Genomic DNA, 17,500 nt, shown 5'->3' on the forward strand with positions numbered 1-17,500 from the left:
TTTGTTCGATGTAGGAAGATTGAAACAACCGGGATGAAATAAGAACCGAAACGAATAAGCTGCTGTTGTTGTTGTTGTTGTTGAAGCTTTTGAAAAGGGATTTGTGCTCTGTTCCCGTTCCGTTCGATTACTCCCTGGCAGCAGGCTGTGTGTCATGCTGTGCATGGTTGAGTTGCTCAAAGTCGAAGCAACCTATGGCAATCGCTTCGGAAACATGTCCAGTTCACTGGAGTGCAAAAAAACGGACACATGGATGACAAGCAACATGTGAGGCGACGTTATCACGAGGTTAGTTGCAGTTTTCGAATACCCACAAACCATACACTTTAGGGGCCAAAGCCTATAAATTCTACAATCCACTTTGCTGATTTTTGATATCTGAAATTGAAGAAAGTGGTCAAGTGGTGGTCCCATTGTACCAGGGAAAATGGATGCCAAGACAAGATCGATAAAAACCTAATTTCTCGGGATCCTTACGACTGCGCAAGGGGACGGCTAGGAAAAGGAGTCGCTGTGAAGTACGCCGAGCCATCATTCCATCAGTGCCGATGCCACCAGCGAACCAGCGAAACGCAATTATCCGTGCTGCGCTGTGCAAAGTGCAGTGCACTAGCTTCTGGCAGGCTGGCGCAGGACCAGAACCGAAACGAACTAACCTAGTGCCAGCATCGCCAGCAAAGTGAACCAGTGTCGATGGTTTCGCTAATTGCTTATTATTGCACTGAATAAGGCATAAATTTAAATTAATTACGTTATAATGGAGAATTGGTGCTCTAGTGGTGGGTGGTAAGAGGATGCACAGCGGAACCCAGTGGATTCTGAGAGCCCCTTCTACCGTTCCGGAGTGCTTTCCTTCAGCCAAATTGCTATTTTCCATTCGCACTCGCTGCCAACATGCCAGCGAGTAGTAGAGCGGCGCGCCAAAGGAACGACGAGAAGGGACTCCTCGAGACGCCACCGCGTAGTAAGTTGGCGAAGAATTTGTCTGCAATTTTACTACGCCACTACCACCACTAGTACCACGGTTCTGGTACGGTTTTCTTCGCGTAATCATCGAGTACGTGGGAAAAGTGTGGAGGAAAGAGTAGAGTGAGAGAGATGCAAAGTGCGCTCTCGTGTCCCGGTTCCGTTCGCTTGATCTGATTTTTGCTGGAACCATATTTCAAAAATGCCTTCCATGAGGCCGTACCAGGAGTAAACGACGAAAACGTGTTTGGGATTTTTGCCTTTTCATTCCTCCCACATCTTTCTCGCCCACAGCCGCTGCTTGAAGAAGAAGACATTACGCAGCATAATTACGTCCATTGCGGGAGGATGGCAGCATTCTAATCGATACCTAATGACCACGAGGGAAAAGTTTCGCCGAAAATTACCTTCCCTGTCGGTCATTATCGCGCGGTATGAAATTGCTAGGCAATCATAATTATGAGCGCGTTGGTGACTGCGCCGTTGGTGGTATTTGGTGCTGCATTCGACGGTGCCATGTATCCTGACGTACCGGTATGGTGCTAGCGATTCAAATCCAACTGGAGTGTAGGTGATAAAGGAATTTTGCTGATGTTTCGCTGGAACCGGTTTGTAGAGCGTAATTGATATTAGCGATCGATTGATTGGAAAGCATTTTCTCTCTGAATGAGAAGACGATGATGTTAAGGGATGTGGAAATTTGATTTCCCGATTCTTTTCGCGCCCAACGAGCGCAATCCCTACATTCGATGCCAACTACTGTTTAGCAACACGAAAGCACTAGAGGCATCGGAAACTCTGCGAAAGCAATTAATTATAAAACCACCGAAACCAACTAGGCGGACGCGGTTGCTGGGATGTGGAGTTAGTTGGACACGCAATCTGGCGTCACTTTCTCATGCCTCTACCAACTACAGACCGTGTGTGCGTGTGTGATAAACTGAAACCACAAACCTGATTACGAATGCACACGGATGCATCTGACTGATTGTGTTTTGTGTGAGGTGTTTCATGGTTCCAAACGATTCCAAACACGGTTTCGACAATACGGGATTTACGGATTTTCGGTGACAGTTGTGCGGTCACACAGGTGGCGCTGTACAAGGGACATTCGATGTTTCCAGTTTTTTTTCTCTAATATTCCACCATCTCTACTTGTATCTCTTTCCAGTCTAATGCATCGCGAGGCGAGACCACCGGCCCCACAGATTCACTGCCGGATGCTGAATGGAAAGGGCGCAATCGATGGTGCGCTGGCGCCGGATCATCGGTCAGAGGCGCGGCTAAGGATCGATCCAAAGGTGCTGGTGTTTGTCGAAACTACCTACACGCAGCTGGGCAAAAGCATCGCCGAGCTGCTGGTGCACAATCGCATCAAGTAAGTAACTTGCAATGAACTAAAACTCCTCTCATCTTTTCATTACTAGATGATTATTAATTCTCGTCACATGCGAGTCGATTCTATGATCTGGATCCCATGACCGGGATCTCTGACGGTTTGCTTACTAAACCTCAACCTATAACTTCTCGTTCATCGTCACATTAATCCATTAAAATCCCTTCGGTATCCTGGAATGATGGGTAAAACATTTGAGCTGGAGTATTCGTAGATGGTATGAGCTCTGTGATTGAGGCTGATAGCCTATTCCGAGTGTCTACGCGCAGTGAACTCCCGGTTTAATTGTTTACATCCTTGAACTGGGTCTGGGGTCATCTACGTTTCAGATGATTCTTCAAGGAACAGCACCACGGTTGTCCTCGCTGCTTTACCGAGCATTAAGTTGACTAAACTTTGGCCAAGCGTAAAGATCTACCGCCTGGTAAGAAGAGGCAGATGTGGTATGTGCACATTGCCAACCGCCTGTTTTCTGTTTCCTGGCGAAGGTTCCTTCCTATTGGAACAGTTTCGCTCGGTACACGATGCTCCGACCGATAGAGAAAGAGCACCGAGTGCAACGGGAGTTGTCCCATGAACCGCTGGTATCAAAGCACATAACAATGCCAGTAATTTAGTTCCGATTCCGGTACCAAACCCGGTACCTCTCCGGCATGTTGACAGTTTGCCTAGTGTGTCCCTGGGCGTAAAAGATGTCCGATTAGCTTGACGGTCACTCCTGGTGTCTGCTTCCAGGGCTCTTACATGCAAATCTCTTACCATGCATAGAAACATGCAGCCGTGGGCACACGGACACAGACTCTCTGGACCTGTTTGCGGACGGATTTAAGACGCATATTACCACTTCCGTTGCAACGGGCAACAGAATCCTCCGTCTGTTCTTCCGGAACAAGCGCAAGCTAATTCCGAGAGGCTGTCCAATACGGCCAACCCCAACGGATGCGATGAGATGCTTAAGTAAATACTTTGTACACTCCACTATCGTATCCTATCCCAGCCATATCGACCGGGCAACCAAACTAGCCAAGCCAGGAGCAGGAACTCTGTGCACAGGTCCCTACAATTCGAAATTAGTGTTTGTCCTGACTTCGTAGACGAGTGGCAGGGGTTCGGCGTGATTGGGTTCCGGTTTGTTTGCGGTACCCGCCTGACCGGCCAGCTAATGCTATCGAGTATTGTGTCCCCACCGGCGCTTACCAGATACTTGACCATGACCACGGGTACACTTTGCACGAGATTTTTCGTCCTCATATTGCATGCCCAGAGTTCGGTGTGTTCGGTACGAGCGCAGGAGCCCGGTTTTGCTGCTCCGACACGACACCGATGTTACTACATTTGCAACGATGGACTAAGTTTGCTTGCCCAAACGGTCATTTGCAGAAACCACGATGTTTTAGATAACAGACCATTGCATTTGCATCGCAACTAACAACTAGAAATGAACGGGGAAGGCGACGCTCTGGCGGCGCGCTGAACAGATTATCAAACTTTCAATTGGAGACTGGTGGAAGTACATGTTGGCGTCAGTTCCAGGGTCAGTGGAAGCTGTTTCTGAAGATCGAGATAAGCTCGAAGGGAGTTTTGGATTACTGTTTTCGTTGTAAGCCGGTCTCGTGTCGCTGGTGGTTGGTTTTTCTACATCATTTACAGTTCAAAGTTTACGTGAGGTCCTTCCATATCCGATGAGTCCTTCCTTTTTCCACGCGAAGCTTTCTACAAGGCATACTGTGACGGAATGGGTTATTATGACATTTTTGAAATCCTTCCGATGCAGCAACGAGCAAGGCAGGCCGTTGAGGGCTTGAAGGAGGAAATGTAGATTTAATTACAATATGTTCTACATTCTTCGAATACACCATTCGCCACTGAATGGAAAAGCGTAATGCGTGTGTATGTGTGCATTTGTTCAACATCTGCTCTCCATCTTTGATCGTGGAGCGAGAATGTTTCCTTCAACAATATCCGATCCAATCTCTGCTGCGCTGACCGATACAGGTTCTTGGTTGCCACTCCTCTAGGGCTCTGGGGAGCATTTACTCATTCCCGCTAAGCTTACACGCGCTTGAGTGGAAACCCTCTAATAGAAATTCATTGTGCAAAAGGCTGGTAATAAATTCCTTTTCTCGCTAAATAACGGGCAGTTCTTTGCCCGGACCTTCGTAGCGAAGAAACGATTTCCTTCTGTCATTACGTGGATCGATAAATTCAAAATAATGATCCTTGGATTCCAGAGTCCTAAATCTGACCAGCAGGGGATATAAAGGGAAGAATGTTTAGTGTGAGGGCTTATTACGCTTAACCGAAGTTGAACTTGGTTGCTGAACAACTGCTAACCTAGTGAACCATCACCGTAACTATCTGCACGTGAAAACATGTTCCGGGATAGTTTGTGTTCCGTTGGTATTGTTGAGGCTAAAAACAATGTTCATTGTTCCCACAAACATAGAAAACGTTCCCATCCATCCCGGGCCCAGCGTTCACATCGTGGTTTTAACTGTCCGTAACTGTTGTGCTGGGTTTTTGTGTGTATTTTCGACAACTTCGTGTACTCACCGGTATAAACCCTTGCCGCGTGGGGCCAACCCGTGTTTCGTCTGCCAGTTCCATTTTTCTAAAAACTGAACAGAATCCCAAATGTTTCGTCTAAATAGATGAGATTGTTTGCAGAACCAACAGGCCAGATAATTACTCGGGTTTCCCTGCTCGGGTACGACTCTTCTTCCGAGACGAGTAAGCGATAGAGCGAGGACGAGACTTACCGTTCGCTCGTCCGTTGGCTGAAGTCGTCGTCGTCGTTATCAAGCGGCCGCCCTGTCTGTGGTTTTTGCGAACAGGAAGGTGCCGCTAATGCGGATTTGAACATGTTTAAGCTGCAAATGATCAGCCTTAGCTCCTTCACTCCGGTACTCGGTTGTAGAGTATACGTATTGTGATTCCGTTGAACATACCCGTTAACAGCAGGTAGTCCGTCTGGAAGGAAAAGCTTCTTTCGATGTTGGCTCCGAATCCGAATCCCAATGTGTCCGGTCATACCGGTGCAATTTTGATAATCTCTGTCCACGATGACAGATATTCGGATTCGATGTCGTACGTCGATGACAAGATAACCGTACTATTCTTCCCCGAATACTCAAATTAGAGTGAATGTTACTAAAGAGATCCTTTCACCAAGCTTACAATTGAGCACGCAGAGCTCAAAGTAGCTAGAATGAAGAAATGAACGAACATGTTGAAGCCGTAAAAAAGATTCTGATTCCATTGTTACCCTCCTATCGAGGATTCTATATCGAGCGAAACCTCCCAAACAAAAGCATATTGCAGCATATCTTGTCCTCCTTAATCGACTCGACATAGTCATACCCCAGTCACTGAAGAGACAAAGATGAAAAGATGCCTTGCATAACGCCTCGAAGAAAGGAGGATGCTAGGACCAACTCATCCGTACCCTTATTCTCTCCTTATTCTCGACTGGCGATTGCAAATCCCTGTTTCCACGACACCACCACCACAAGTTGGCTGATTAAATTTCACGCCAAATTATCATCGAACAAAGGAAAAGGATGAAACCCAAGGAACGATTTCAATGCCAACAGCGAATCATGCGGGCGAGCTGGTCGTTTGTGCTACCGGGAACAATTGATGATAGCAAGAAGGATCATGAAACAGAAACTGGCGTGGCTGTGGGCCGATGAGCATTGAGTCCATTCCACTGTAACCACCATTATTGGTCCCCTTTTCAGGAGCACTAGTACCTTCCTGTGTAAAGATGCATCGAACCGGTCTTCGCAGGACTGGTGTACTTTTCTAAGAATAACCGGACCGGTTACCGGAATCAAAAAACAACGGATTTGAATTCAGTTCCGGTTACTGTTCAACATCAACGGACTCTTGGGCGCGCCACCTCGTCAGCCTTTATAATTTATTTAATTTTTAATCTAAACACAACAAAAAGCACGTCGCTGCTCTGATGTTCCGTTGGGAAAGTACACAGCACACAGTCCGGAAGCGAAAAAGTTGGCGATCCACTACAACACACTACGTCTGTAAATCTGGATGTCGGAAGGACGGAAGTGGCTTCGCTAATCCGAATTAACTTGCCCCGAAAGGGAGAGAGAGCAGCTGCAGAGAGTAGTGTACATTCTCTCCTCCTTCGCTTCGGTACCGGCAGGAATTCCGGGTGATGGCGCGAGTGACATGTAAAGCGATCCGTTGGTCGTTGGTTGTAGCAACACACAGCTCTCGACCCCCTGATGATGTGCAGCTTTGGAATCACTGGGAACTCGCTAAATACTTTTCTCTCTCCACCCCTCCTCTGAGTCTGGACAAACAAAGTTCTGTCCGCGATCTGAACATACTTTGAGTTCCACAGCAAATAGTTCGTCGGCCGACGACAACTCGTTTTTTTGCGTCTATCGTTGGTTCAACTTTTTAGGGGTTCGCGAAAAGTGGCGCGTAGTGATGCCTCGCCTCGTGGCCACACGGGATACGTTTTTTTTTTAATGAACGAGAATTAGTCCTCCCTAGAAAAGGGGGGAACCGAGAACGAACCTTCACTCCCGATGCACTGAGCCGTAACGGGGTAATCTCGTTAGGGATGAAAGGATCCCCCGCCTCGCAAGAACACGAGTTTTCTGTAGTGTGTCGAGCAGCAGACACTCGGCAGCGATCGGGGGCGAATACATACACACGGCCAACGGATCGGATCGTCCTGTTCTGTGTGATGGGAAGTGAAAAATCGCAAGCAAAAGTTTAATCAACGGAAAGATCGCCTTCGACTTCTCGCCTCGGTATCATCATCCCCCGGCATGTATGCGCTACACTCTCTGTCTCTCTTTCTATCTCTCTCTATCTCTCGCTTCGGTGGATAATGGAGTAGCGGAACACATCGCCAGAACACATCGAGAATAGTTTCCGTTTATCCTCCGACACCTCACCACCCTCATGAACGTCGCCATCCTCCCTCGAGGACGCGCGCTCCCCCTTTTCCGTACTCTCCATTGGTCCCCGGACGGAAGGCCACGAAAATCCTGGTGAAGTGAAGGCCGGCCAGAGCGAAACGAAGTTGCTCACTTGATTTAGTGTAAGTTATTTCCTTTGTTTGTTCCAACCGAACGCATTCGGAGGGGGGAGGAGGGTTCCTTTTTTGTTGCAACCCTCTCAACACCCACATCCCTCTCCCCTCCCCCCCGCCCACCAGTCGAGGAAAATTGTTTTCCTTCTCTTCGTGCACTCTACCTCTCGCATGACGGGAGCATCCATCCGGACTGGACCGGGATCCTTAACGAGTCAAGTTTTTAGCTCGATCCTGGAACAAACCCGTTCCAGTGTTCCGTTCGATATTTTTCTGTGTTCTCCAGGAAGAGGGAGGGATGTCTGCGGGGGGGGGGGGGGGAGTCTTAAATTTAGTTTAAAAATTTGCTCTTCAACCCGCTCTTAGGACTCGCTCTTCTAGTGCTGGTGATGGTGGTTTGGTAAATGAAACGGAAAACTTTCCCATTCTCCACTCCACACCACTGTAGGTTACAGGATTGGCCGACACCGACGAAGGCGCCGGGAGGGAGGTGTTCATGAGCTGAATCCGGGATTAGTGTGGCCACTTTTTCTTGTTCCTTATGCTTCCGTCGTCCTTGTGGCTTTAGGGCAGCGAAAAGGCATCGATCGCGTGCGTGAGTGTGAAGCTGGCTTTCGAAGAAACGGGAAAAGGGAATGCAGTGTCGATTTGTGGGCCTTTAGGGAATTGAAGGGCCAAAGGGGGGCCAGAATATTGTTTGAACTTTCCATACATGGTGCTTGCGTTTATGCGCTGTTATGCAGATCCAGCTCGTGTCCACTCCGATGTCCATCGAGGTTATCCGGTTAGTGCTTCGCGTCTTGCCTATCAATTCTATTCCATCCATCAATTTGGGGAATATTTTTTGAAATTGGATGAAAGCGAACCTTTTGTTTACGTATAATGAAAGTGATGGTAACGTCCTCTTTTGGTGAAAACGGGCGACTTCCTCCCGATAGTTAATCACTGGCTGGAGGCAATTTGTTTTTTGGCCCAGACTACCGAAAGAACCGCCAGCGGAGGACCCGCCATGGTCAGCCATTAGTGTGATTCCCGTCGCGTGGGAATCCTTTCCTTACCTGGACCACTGCCATCAATCAATCGGAACAGAGAGAAAGATAAAGAAAGGCAGAGAGTATTTCTTTATGCCTGGATGGTTTTTCCTTCTGCACTGTTTTTCATTCTTCTTGTGGCGATTAGCAAGGAATCATTTTCCACAAAACCTTTCAAAAAAAGCCCCCGAGTCGTTTGCTTTTAATTTATCACAGAACCGTGGAGCCGGGGAGGGAGCTGGACAGTGTTCGGTGGTATAGAGCAAATTGGTTCTATTAAACCCAGGGACCACGGATCTTAACGATGGAGCTTACTCTACCGCACGTGACGGAAGGATAAGGATCCATTCCGTCTTCCCGCCCTAGATAGGAGCACCGTCAGTGGCTCATGAAATAACGTAAGACGATTAATCCGCTTGCGGATGATGACGACGGTGCGTGTATGCGTGATCCTCTTACAAGCGAGCGGTGATCATAATTCTCCATGGAGGACCTTTTTTCGTCTTTTTATTCCTCCGCGCGATGAAGACCTTCGATGAAGACGCATACCTGGTTCTATAGTCCTGGAATGATGGAAGGCGAGGCTTTCGGTGTGGCCACAAGCCACCACGCGTTGGTCTTGAAATATTAAAGCTTCTTCCCGGTTGCTGGAGCAGCGCTGCGCCGCATTCCAATGGAGGGGGAAAAATGAAAATCTGAAATACTTTCCACCCAAAACGGGGTGCGGGTACACCGTCGGTTGTGTTGCTTTTCTCTAGTCCTGCGCCTCCATTAGCCTGGCATTATTTTTGGGTAGGGGGGGTTCCAACATGATGGCACACATCAAAGTGTGGTGGTGCATCACTTCTTTTCGTGCGTGTTACCTCGGTTTGTGTGTGTGTCTGATAAAGGCTCAAAAATTCCTATACCACCGAGGTGGTCGCAAGAGAGAACCGTGGAATTTGGGGCGCTGCGAAATGGGAATCAAGGATCAGGGGAGTGAGGACGGACGGACGGACGGACGGACGACCAACCGAGCGAGCATAATTTATTATGCCGCAATTTCGTTATTTCCGCTCGAGCCGCCAGACAATGCAACAACACACCCAGTGGCAGCATCAGCAGGCAGCAGGACACCGTCAGCAGCATCGTCATCATCATCATCATCATCGTACGTCGTCTACGGCGCCCTGTCCTTCCGGGGTTTCCCAGCTTTTTATACCTCATTTCCGCTCTCTCCGAGATTGTGTCGTCGTCGTCGTTGTCGTGCGCGGTGTGCACACCAACCGGGGTGTGCTTTGTCTGTCAAGTACAAGACAAACGCATCCCCGAGCAGCACACGCACGCGAAACAGCAGGCGGTGGTCGAACTCCTGGGGAACCGGCACCGCCACTATGATGATATGGAAATCACCGTACTCGCGTCTCATTCCGCACCTGGCCACAACGGAGTGCCCGCGGAGGAGCGGTGAACAATATGGCGAATGGAGTTGTTGTGTGTGCCCCCCCGTGGAAGGAGGAAGGAAACTCATGAAGGACGAAGCCACAGTGTCTTAGTTACATATACAACCGCGTTTTCCCGTGCTCCATCCCGGGGTACTTGCCTGTGTGCTGTGTGCTCTGTGGTTCCTGCTGTTTTATCGGCGCAGCAGCAGCAGCTGGCGAGAGAGCAACAATTATTCCGGAAATGGCGTAAACTTACCAAGCAAAGGTTCGGTGAAAGCATAACTTGAAACTTATGCGCCGTTTGTGTAGTGCATCAGGAGAGTGGTTTTCCATCTTTGCTCCTCTTGCTCGGAACGCTTTTGTTTTAATTGTTTTTTTTTTTGCTTGGTTGTTATTTCACTTTGTAGCGCCAAGTAACATGGCGTTTTCCGAACACACACTTTAATGTATCTGTTCGTTCCCGGTCGTATATGCGTGTGTCGGGGTTGTAAAATGTGGTTAACGGAAGTACTTTGCATGCTACGTGGTTGGCACACCTGTTTTCACATGCTCGTGGTACCTGCGAGTTCCACATGTTTTGGACGTTGTTCCGGGAGATACTTGAACCCCTTCCAGCGCAAGCACACATTCCTGCCTTGAACTATGGCCTTTCGGGAGTGATGAATGTAGGAAAATGTAAAAGAAACTTTGCTTGCCAAACCAACTTCACTTGCCGTTGCTGTTGTTGGTGAAATCTTGAAACTTATCAAAAATTGTGCTGCAAAAGTTCATCTCGTGAGCACGTCTCGCTGCGTGAAGAAAAGGTCTCCCGGAAGGCAGTGTCAGCGGCAGCACGCCACAATCAAACCTGCCTCAGAAGAACCTGCCAACTGAAAAGCATCAGTAGTAAGACCTGTCGCGGTTGCCTTACCGTTGCCACCCCCTGTTGACAGCTGTCCGTCCGTCTGCCCGTCCGTCCATCCATTCAATCCGTGTAACTTTGGTTCCCGCTTACCCGGGTATATGCCTGGATTGCGTTTTTCGATTTTGTGGCTTCTCTTCGCTTGTTGTCGCTGAAAACTTGGGACATGAGTCAGCACTGAGTGACGTAATGGTTTTCTGGCGTGCTGGCACAGTCAGCGTTTGCCGATCGTCACCCACCACACCCCCAATTGTTGGCACACCGAGTAGACCGATGACGGTGTGAGACTGCCTTTGGTGCCGGTGCGTGCGCATAACGGAATGAAATGAAACTGGATTGAAGAGAAGGGGAACAGCTTTTCACTCGCGATCGTACGAAGCGATCGGCAATAAGCTGACGCTGCAGTTGATGTAGGCCGGTAACAGGGAGCCATTTCATTTCGCTTCGTTTTGGACTTCGCTGTTGTGGTTTGAGGAATGACTGCGGGGGTGCACATATTAGTGCAATTGCTATCTGAAGGCAACAACACAGCCTCGTAGCCGTGATCGTCTAGTGGTTAGGACCCTACGTTGTGGCCGTAGTAACCCAGGTTCGAATCCTGGTCACGGCAGTGTGAATGATAAACACTGTCACGGAAGAGGATACAGGACTCTTTTTTATCTAAATTTACTTGCTGGGTGAGCTATAGATGATGTACTGTCATATACCATCATCGTTCATCGCAAAAGGTAACAAGTAACATGCACTAAGATGGACGATAAATTTTGTTTGAAATGTAAACGAATAAAGTTCACGATATTCAACCCTTCGACCAGGCAACAGGGCATAAGTGAATGAGATTTGCTAATGTTCACTGTTACCGATAACAGGTGTTATCTGCAAAGGTCTACGAGCAGCCGCATGACGCATATAGCAGTACGCAAGCTACTTAAAGCCCACTGGCATACAAGACACCAAAGCTTCCGCGTAAAACTTTTGGTAGTCTAGAGAGATAAGTAGAGATAAATACAGGCGAAGAAAAAGCAAGTTCTTGGTTTCAAAGAGTTTAACAGTGAATGTTCGAGACTACACAGTAAAGTATACAATTCGTAGCTACTCGTGGCGTATCAATACAATACAGTCCTTTAAATTGGACTGTCACATCAATTGATGCCACCGGAATGCGAAGTATTCCCGCATGGCAAAAGGCATACTAAGTGGCCGGTTAATGTTTAACCGGCCGCCAATCGGTCACTTTGTAAGGCAGGCCTAGAAAACGTCCAACATACAATTCCCTCGAGCATCAACGTTAATATCTTTCAAAAGATTAAGATATTTTCCTGAATTACTTGAGTAACAAGCCCGTAAGTGATCCGTAGTGTCATTCTGAAAATGTTTTCTTTGATTTCTGTTATCAAAAACTCTGAAATCAAAAACATTTTTTTCGCACTGTTGGCGTGAACAAAATTACTATTTTCCTTATTGCTCCGAGTCCATAATTACTGTTTTCCTCAACATTTTCAATTTTGGTTAACATATCTATGCAACATATGCAACACATTTGACTATTGGTTTTCATTCACAAGATTCTACTGCTTGGTGTGGTTTATAATATAATAACGCCAATCACGTCCTCAATTTAATGATTATCCATCGCTAGGCACAGTTCTTTCGCTAAAAATCATAATTCACGCCCGATCAAGCAACAATCAAGCCCCTGCACCCATCACTAATTTCCTACCAACAAACCACTAATTGATTGCAAATCTGCAAATTATGGAATTGACTCGCTGATTGATTTGCCAGACCACGTGGTCAACCGCATCCGAATCGCTCGAACTCACATACACGATTCCAGGCCAGGGTTCCAGCTGCCTGACCGGTCCATAGCGCCACGGGGAACCGCCACGAGAATGATCCGTTAAAAACGCTCCATTAAGTGGCCAACCATCAAATTGGGAAGCTCAGCAGAGATGCGATGATTTCACAGTCCATTAAAACCATTGGCTTGAATTCAATTTTTCGCTCGTTAATGGTGCTCCACACGCGTTGGTTTTTTTACGCAGCACATCTTCCTCCATTTCGAACACGATGGTTGGATCGCAGTTTTTTATTATATTTTGTTTAGCTCAAAGCCTACGGGGCCTAGGTCAGTTGTTTTTCGAAAACCAACCAGTCAAATATGTAGTAAGCTTCCTGCAATGTCAACAGTTGCCTACAAAAAAGGGTACCGGTATTTGAAGTTCATCTCGATATGATCTACCATTACTACAAAGTCATATTCTAGTAGTTGTAGTTCTAGTATTTACTGCGTATTCAATTCCTGACGGTACAATACTATTTCAAGCGAAAAAATATGTAGTTCACTGTACGGATGGTAAACATTAGTCCGCGTTCATGGAATTCGAGTTGTTTAATAAAAATGTCCATCCTGACCGCTCCATTATAGGCACGAGGTCGATCTCGAGTCGATCGACATGCTGATAAGCGCCAATAATTGAATTGTATTTAGCTTCGCTTGCCCTCCGGTCTGGGTCCGGGTTGCATCACGTTAATGCATCCAGTGCTACCGTGGTACGTGTCTGTACGTTGGGGGTCCGATTGCATTGACCTGTAATGTAAACGGCAGACAAAGAGCAAAAAACGGATAGCCGAAGGAATGGTGCTGCTGGAAGAGGCACTTAACGCTTGTCCAGTCAACGAGCGCTACTGCTGCACATCGTCCTTGTAAGTTCTGCATCGGATGTGGCAGTGAGTCACATTAAGAATCGTTTTTATATTATCTTTGATACAACAATTTCGAAAAAATGGACTCTCGACACAACCGAAGGACTCAATACGTGGACACTAGGAATGTAATCCACCAACACTATCGAGAGCCTAATTTTGACAAATTCTTCCCAAGGTGCAGTCCCATAGTGGTGTCGGCCCCTTGAAGAAAGAAGTACGCGGCGATATATCAGCATTACCTCAACCCGGAGGCGCCACCGAATAAATATTTCATATCTTGCCACCATTGGGAGGGACCAGCCAGGGGGTCGTCGAGTATGGCATCGAAAGAAAAGCATTGCGCACCATCCACGCGATCCCGGCAAAGGGAGAGAGAGGCACCACCCCGTTCGCCTTTTTCCGTTTATCCTTTTCCGTTTCTCCTCTCCTGCAAACAATCGCATAAACTTGCCTTGTTCGCACCGTTATCATCCTATCGCCTTTTAAGATGCCGGACATCGTTTGTCTTGCGTCCGTCCGTCCGTGTGTGGAGTGAATGAGAGAGAGAGAGGGGCACTGAGCGCGAACAGATCCAGCGAATGTTGCGATCCACGCAGTAGCAGCAACAGCAACCGGAGAAGAGGCTATTATGGTAGCAGCATAAAGGCGACAATGATACGGAATGATATACAAGCCCGGCGACTTAACCGGCGTCTGGGTCGGTCTGGCGGACGTTGGGAGGAGGATGGACCACTCGCTGCTTGAGATATGTATCAGATCGTTGTGTGCTGTCCTGTTTGACACTGGTCGTCGTGAGATGCAGCTGCAGCAGCTACCAGTGTTACGCCGTTACTGTTTGCTGGGCACAGACCACCAGACGAGAACGCAAAGGCCCAAGCACGCCCAAGTGGTGCCTTTGCTTGCGTCATATGAAAAATGATAGGCTAACCATTTTTCAAACAAATTATGAAGCATCGCTTGCCGCTCATGGAGCGGATGGAGGACTACTTGTGGGGGGGATATGAGGGTTTTGGTGAGTCATTTGCAGGCGTAAACATTATGGCCACACGGACGGCTGACTGTCGTTTCAGCTGACAGAGGATATGTGTAAGCGGGGTAGTTTTACATTTTAATCGCCGAGCATCATGTTGCGATGGTCGATCCTTCTCTCGCGTCGTTCTCAGCAGCTGTAAATGCATTCTTCGTGAGTATCTGTTACCGATTGTTTAACTTCAATTCGCCGTCTTTCTCGTTTGATCGTTGTGAAGAGTGAAGCATCCGATTGGTTTCAGATCTAGTTACAACTGCTTACCACAGCACAGTAAACCAGGAAGCAAAGGAGAGTGATCGCTTTCTTTTCCTCTTTTTCTATTTATGCTTCAGCACTTTTAATTCTACAACCTAATTAGTTGAACCCCTACCAAACCACTCGACATTATCCTTTCCGGTGCGGGGCAGCTTCCAACTCGCTACCGGGAGATGATGGCGCACAACACGTTACTACGATGGTCCGCGTCCGTCCATCCTTTCTATTGACCTCCTCTCGCGAAAGCAAGAGCGAGAGCGAGAGAAAGAGAGTGTGAAAGCGGCGTTACCAGGCGACACCTCAGACCGTACAAAGGGCGTGCCCTTTCCAGGACGCCTTTGATGGCCTTCACAGAGTTGTGATTAATTACGAACTGCTTAATTAACATAAATCTACCTTCAAACCGCAGCAGCAGCAGCAGCAGCAGCAGCAGCAAGCGCACTGGGAGAGGGGCAACTAAAGTGCGCCTCCATGATGGGTTCCGGCCACCGGCAGGCAGGGATCCAGAGTATGCTAAGCTCGTGTCCTTATCGTAAAGGGGGAAAGGGTGGTCAGCTTACTTTAGCGCCATCATCGTACCACCGCTAGCTTCAACCGGCGTTTCTTGGATGAATTAAACTTTTGGTCTCATCATCATCATCATCATCATCGTCATCTTACTTGGTCTAGGTCGTCGGTCATCGGTCACCGTCTCGACCAGAATGCTGTTGTTGCATGGGCGGTCGGTCGGTTGCAGTGGTGCAGTAGCTTTTCTGGATGGTGTGAGGTTGTCACACAACACAAAAAACGGATCCAGGGAGGAGGTGCGAATGCGCGAGCACTCAATTAGCATAATCATAAATCAAAACTTTCCCAATGACACCCGGGACCGTGGTTGTTTCCACCAGCAACACACTTCCGGTGGTGAAACCAGCTAACCAGCTAGCCGGCCCCAACTCCCAGGACAAGCTCAGAGTGTGAGTGAGTGAGTGGGTGTTGTAGACTGTACTTTTCATTAGTTTGATTATTATTATCATCATAATGGTTACCTTCTAGGCTTCACTCTTCCCCTTTCTCTCTCTCTCTCTCTCTCTCTCATCACTCTCCGGTCATGCTTGGTTGCGTCGCGCTCATTAGAATAGTCACACCTCCGTTCGACCACGCCGAAACTCCGTTTTTGCGAGTTGTTGGATGGACGAGAAGTTTTTTACATTACATTCTCCAAACTCTATAGAACGGAAAAGTAACTAAAGCCGCTTTAGAATATCCTGGATGTGATTTTTGTGTGGTACAGGGATGAAAGTGCTCTTGTACGAGTAATCCTTATAATTATTTGAAAGCAGATAGTTGGAAGCTTATTTATTGCTTTTTTGCAGGAAGGTGGTAGTAGATTCTTAAAGTGAACAAAGCAATATTTTAGATTTTCTAGATTTTCTAGATAGATTGTTTTCTAGAAGATGAAAGGAAATTTAACATTCAGATCAGACTTGAGTCACATCTTACCGCACGAATCCGGCTATAGCCGTGGCCACACGGAGCGAAAATTTGCGCGCAAATTTACAAATTAATGCCAAATCGTTTACGCTTCGATATGTTTACGTGGCCGGGTTGAGGAAATTAAAATCGTTTTGTGGAAGAAAAGGATTGAACACACTAGCAATGATCACTATCTATCAATGTAAACCACAAATAGAACATATTGCGAGCCCTTCCGTTTGCAAACAGCTTTTACTCTAGGTTTTACGCTCCACGGACCTATAATCGTTTGACAGCATGTAAACGGCAAGCGTAAATGTTTTGGCATTAATTTTTTCGTTTGCGCTAGAGTTTTCGCCCCGTGTGGCCCTGGCTTATGAATTCGAAGGATAACTGATACGGGCTTCAGTAATTGTCAAAATGATGGGCCAAAATGTCGACAAAAATCTAGTTCGCTCGGAAAAAAAAATTATTCACGTCATTATTTAAAACGTTAAGCAACCATTGATAATAGGTCTTTTAGTATATTGCTGTTAACTCGGTTTTTGTGGAACAATGCTGTTTACGCATATTTTCACACAAGCTATAGTACATAACATAGAATTTGAAGAGAACTTCATTGTTTTTTTTCATTTCTAATTTTTTTTTGTTTTAATTTTAACAATGTTCTGTATTCTAGTTACATTTTTGAAAGTTGATATTGCCGCCATATTTCTTAAAGGTTTTTCTAACTATGCAGATAATTTCAAGACTTCGTTTCTTGAAATATTTTGTTGCAAATTATGTTTTATCACTGACAGAACTATAGGACTAAACGTGGAAACATTTTGGACTAACTAGATTCGATTGTACACATTTTGGAACTCTCATTACAAGTAAAGTTCTTTCGATGTTCAACAACACGTTCATTTTTATTGCATAAACAAATGTTAACTATACCGTTTTAAAAAAAAATGGTCTATTAGAATAGCCTGTGCTATGGTTCAGATACCTTTACTAGGATTGCCTCGTGGTTCTGTTCTATTGCAAAATTGCTCTGCTCCGTCTGCATCGTCATCATTCATCTGCATCAAATTACAAATTACACATATTATCAAACGTGCATTCATTACGTAAATCAACACAAATGTGCCTACGGCATATAATTTATACTAACAGGAATTTTATTCCTACAATCAAACACAAAGGAGAAAACTAAGAATTCGATTCAATCGATTGTACTGTAAATAACACGTGGCATTTTATAGGTAAATTGTAATTCT

General features: G+C 46.7%; 1 protein-coding gene and 1 non-coding gene across 3 annotated transcripts in view; both read left to right on the top strand.

Annotated features, from left to right (window-relative positions):
* The window catches only part of LOC125957705 (bifunctional heparan sulfate N-deacetylase/N-sulfotransferase), a 145,077-nt gene that overhangs the window by 122,278 nt on the left and 5,299 nt on the right, over window positions 1–17,500 (top strand). For both annotated transcript variants that reach the window (XM_049690574.1, XM_049690575.1), the window contains one exon: window positions 2,138–2,344. In XM_049690574.1, coding sequence (XP_049546531.1) covers window positions 2,138–2,344 — 207 coding nt within the window. The remainder of the gene's footprint in view (window positions 1–2,137; window positions 2,345–17,500) is intronic.
* Trnah-gug (transfer RNA histidin (anticodon GUG)) lies at window positions 11,328–11,399 on the top strand. Its single transcript has one exon. It is a non-coding gene; the product is annotated as a tRNA-His (tRNA).

The sequence above is a fragment of the Anopheles darlingi genome, chromosome 3 (assembly GCF_943734745.1).
Source record: "Anopheles darlingi chromosome 3, idAnoDarlMG_H_01, whole genome shotgun sequence".
Classification (NCBI taxonomy): Eukaryota; Metazoa; Arthropoda; class Insecta; order Diptera; family Culicidae; genus Anopheles; species Anopheles darlingi.